The sequence below is a fragment of the Poecilia latipinna genome, unplaced genomic scaffold (genome assembly GCF_001443285.1).
Source record: "Poecilia latipinna isolate Pla-1442-1.1 unplaced genomic scaffold, P_latipinna-1.0 Scaffold2580, whole genome shotgun sequence".
NCBI classification, from domain to species: Eukaryota; Metazoa; Chordata; class Actinopteri; order Cyprinodontiformes; family Poeciliidae; genus Poecilia; species Poecilia latipinna.
In genome coordinates, this window is record NW_015115196.1 from 11,796 (window position 1) to 15,628 (window position 3,833).

At 38.8% G+C, this 3,833-nt stretch overlaps 1 gene segment (V, D, J or C); it reads left to right on the top strand.

Annotated features, from left to right (window-relative positions):
* The first annotated feature begins 505 nt into the window (after positions 1–505).
* LOC106938376 (Ig kappa chain V-III region NG9-like) lies at positions 506–1,038 on the top strand. The segment is given in 2 exon segments: positions 506–579; positions 701–1,038. Coding segments are annotated over 2 exon segments (399 nt in total).
* The last annotated feature ends 2,795 nt before the right edge of the window (positions 1,039–3,833 follow it).

Genomic DNA, 3,833 nt, shown 5'->3' on the forward strand with positions numbered 1-3,833 from the left:
GCCAGTCAACACAGTGCAGCAGAATCCCATGAAGTCAATACAAAAACTCTGCAAATGGAGAGAGAACACCTGCAGTCAGCCTCCATGTCAGACTCACATCGGCGCTGACGGGGTTGGATCAACGTTGACCAATCAGAACTCAAGCTGTGAACGTGGTTATATGAGTCACAGTTTAGATTTCTTTCATTCAGCATCTAGAAATAAAATCTGTTTTGCTGACATCATCAGGCTGAACTTGCTTCAATTTCAATAAAAGAGTTTATATTTCAAACTGCGATTGTAAAATGTTGATTTGAATTTTTTTCTTCAACATGAAAATCATGCCTACAGTAAGTACACACATTCCTTAGGATGTTTTTCTTTCCTCATCCTACCATTATTTATTGACTACACCAGAAATGACCTGCAGGAGGCGCCATATGACCACTTTTGTTATCATCTATGCTGAACGTTACATCGATACTCCCATCTTTACAAACCCTACAATAGAGACTTAAACCGGTTTTGCTCAGCAGAACATGGAAGTGATCATGAGGCAGGAACTTGTGCTATTAGGAAACTTTTTTCTGTGGATCTCAGGTAACTTTCAATCAACTAGTTTCTATTTTTATTAGTATACTTACTATAAACCCAAATCAAAGCTGAATATTCCCATTAAATGCTAAAGTGATCGTCCTGAACCTTTTCTTCTGACATTCAGGTGTGACTGCTGGCAGTGATGTCGACCAGCCGGCCATGCTGTGGAGAAACCAGGGTGACAACGCAACTATCAGCTGCAAACACTCCAAGGGTTCGAGCTACTACCAGATGTACTGGTACCGACAGCTGCCTGGGGAAATGATGAAACAAATAGTTTACACTATTGCAAGCTCCAAGCCTGACTTCGAGGCTGAATTCAAACTAGATGAAAAGTTCTCAGTCACAAAGCCTGATGCTATGAGTGGGACGTTCACCGTGCATAAACTGGTGCCAGGAGATCAAGGCCAGTATTTCTGTGCTGTAAGTGAGCACAGTGATATAAAAAAGCTGAGAAGCTGAACAAAAACCTGTGAGCTGTTGGCACACGGATCACATTTTATCTTGTGTATCATAGAGGGAGGATGACAGATACCACAAATATTCAACTCCTGTTTTATTCATCACTTTGAAGCCCATGTGTAACCGTTTATCCCCTCCTGCAGGTGGGGAATACATGTCTGTTGTTTCAAAACACAAACATTGCAAAATATGGTTGAATGTAACTTCTTGATATTTTGATAACCAGGGGTCTGCAACCCTTATTTTTCCAAAGATTTTTCAATTATAAGCCCTTAGTCCAGCTAAATAAAAGTTATTTAGAGCCACAAATATTACATGGTCTTTTGTAATAAGATGATTTTTTAAAATAATTTTTGGTCTACTTCAGGAAATTGGTTATTTTTAATAGAACAATACTTTCATTTTTCTATTTTTAAGTTTTAAGAAAATACAGGATTTTTAAAACCAAGACCTGAATATAATCTAAGTTAAAGCTGGATTTATGTAACTTTTCCAAAAATGTTTTTTTTTTTCATATATTAGTCAAAACTATAACCATGTATAAAATGAAACAGATAATCTGTGAAAAGATCGATCTCCACCTCTTCCCAGTGTAGAAATGCACTTCTCGCTGTCAGAAACAACCAATCAGAGCAAGGAGGCGGGTCTTAGCACTATCAATCAGCCTAGCATTAGCATTATGTGCTAATGGTGGAGAAACATCTTACCGTTTCAGGAAAACACTTCATCCGCTGTCATTGGTGGCTATGCTACCTAGCCGTAGCATTCATAGCAGGCTCTGTCGTGTCGAAGCAGCTGTAGCGTAGCAGAGAGCAAAGGGACAAGTTGATTGGCATCGCTAAGACCCTCCTCCTGGCTCTGATTGGTTGTTTCTGACTGAGCTGTGTGTTTGTTCAGATGACAGTAGGACAAGGATTTTTTCAAAGATTGTCTGTCTCATGTTATATCACACTACATGGTGACAGTTTTAACAAATATGTAAAAAATAACATGTTATAAAAGTTACATTTTGCAGCTTTGAAACAAAGATTTTGAATTATTCATCTGTCATTTTAACTACTTCCATCAGATGGCAGCATTTCCTCAGGCAGACGTTTTCACTGAACCGGTTCTGTAAGGTTCTGGTCGAAAGAATGTGGGTCATAACTTAAGAGGAGGAGAATCAGTTGTGACACCACCCTGTAACAATAACTTGAGGAGGATGCAAGCCAAATCATCAAAATTGATGCAATGAAGGAACTGTGAATTGCATCTTTAACACTGTTATTGGACAGAATTTAACAAAATGTTCAGAGAACAGATAATGCTCAGCTTCTTTATTTGGTTCAGCTGTATCACTTTCCTGGTTTCAGGTAAGTCCTTAAGATCATTCGGTTCATCATCCCGTTTAGAAAATGATAAAAAAAGAACTTCAAAAATAAACTCAAATTTCTTATATTAACTCTTTATGCCACTGCTAACAATACTGTCCTTTTTCATTCCTCAGGTTCCTCCCTAAGCGACAAAGTCCGACAGAACCCAGCAGAACTCTTCAAATCCTCCACTGACACAACAGCTGAGATCAGCTGTTCACACAGTATTGACAGCTACAACCGAATCCTCTGGTACAAGCAAACTGACAGAGACCTGCAGCTCCTGGGGTTGATGGTAATAGGTGGTGAAACTCTAGAGAAAGGAGTAAAGGCAAAGATTACAGGGAACGCTAACAAAGACAACGTCTGCACATTGACAATTACAGAACTGAACCGGAACAGCAGCGCAGTTTACTTCTGTGCTGCTAGTCTGCACAGTGCTGGATCAATCTGATTCTCAATACAAAAACCTCCTGAGCCAGCAGTCTTCAAAATCTGTATTAGAGTTCATATCGTCTGGCACCTGCATTCTCACCGATGTTGGCATTTTCTCTGATCTAATCTAGGACTGAAGTGGGAGGGGTTTTTATTGCAGTGTAACGACATTAACCTAACTATTTTACTCCTTGAATTGCTGGAAGCCACAGAATTAAATTTTGAGCATTATTGCTCTATGGCAGCATATATCATTTTTAGATTAATTCTTAGTTGTGGTTATAAGGTTCAAGAGTCAAAATATTTAAATACATTTGTAATTATTTAGAAATCCACTGATTGGAGTTCAAAATTTGACTCAGTACTTCACTCTATGCAGATGATACTTCCATTTCTTTAAATTGTCCATAAGCTTAAACATATAAGACAAGCTGTTGTGTTAAACTCTGGGCTTTCTTCTCACAGATTATTACCAAGATGCATCTCAGAAACATAAAACAGCTGGTGTTCTCCAACCCCGTCTGCAGAAATAAAATACAGCCACAGCAGAGTGAGGTCACAACCAAACATACAAAGACAGAGAGCTTTAAAAAACATGTACGTCATTATTTACACTGACTGATGGGCAGAGGGAACAAGAATTGACTGTTCATCTGATAATATAGTATGTTATACTCTCTTTAAGAGTTTCAGTAGATGGCGCTAGAGCCATAAAAGGACTCATCAGCATAATGTTGAAATCCTGCAGTGATCCCTCCCATTGTTCCTTCATTCAAACGCCGCCGCATTCTTCTTCACTGCTGCTGAACAAACAGAAGCTGAAATGAGAGCTGCCTTCTTTAACACGGTTTTTATTATCTGCTTCCTTGTTTCCTTTCGATTGCCAGTAAATAATGGTAAGAGGACCATTATTCTAATACACACATTAGAAAAGGTTCAAAGATGATCCATTTTTAATTATTTTCTGCTTCTCTACAGGAGCCTCTGACTCCAAAGACGTCGACCAAA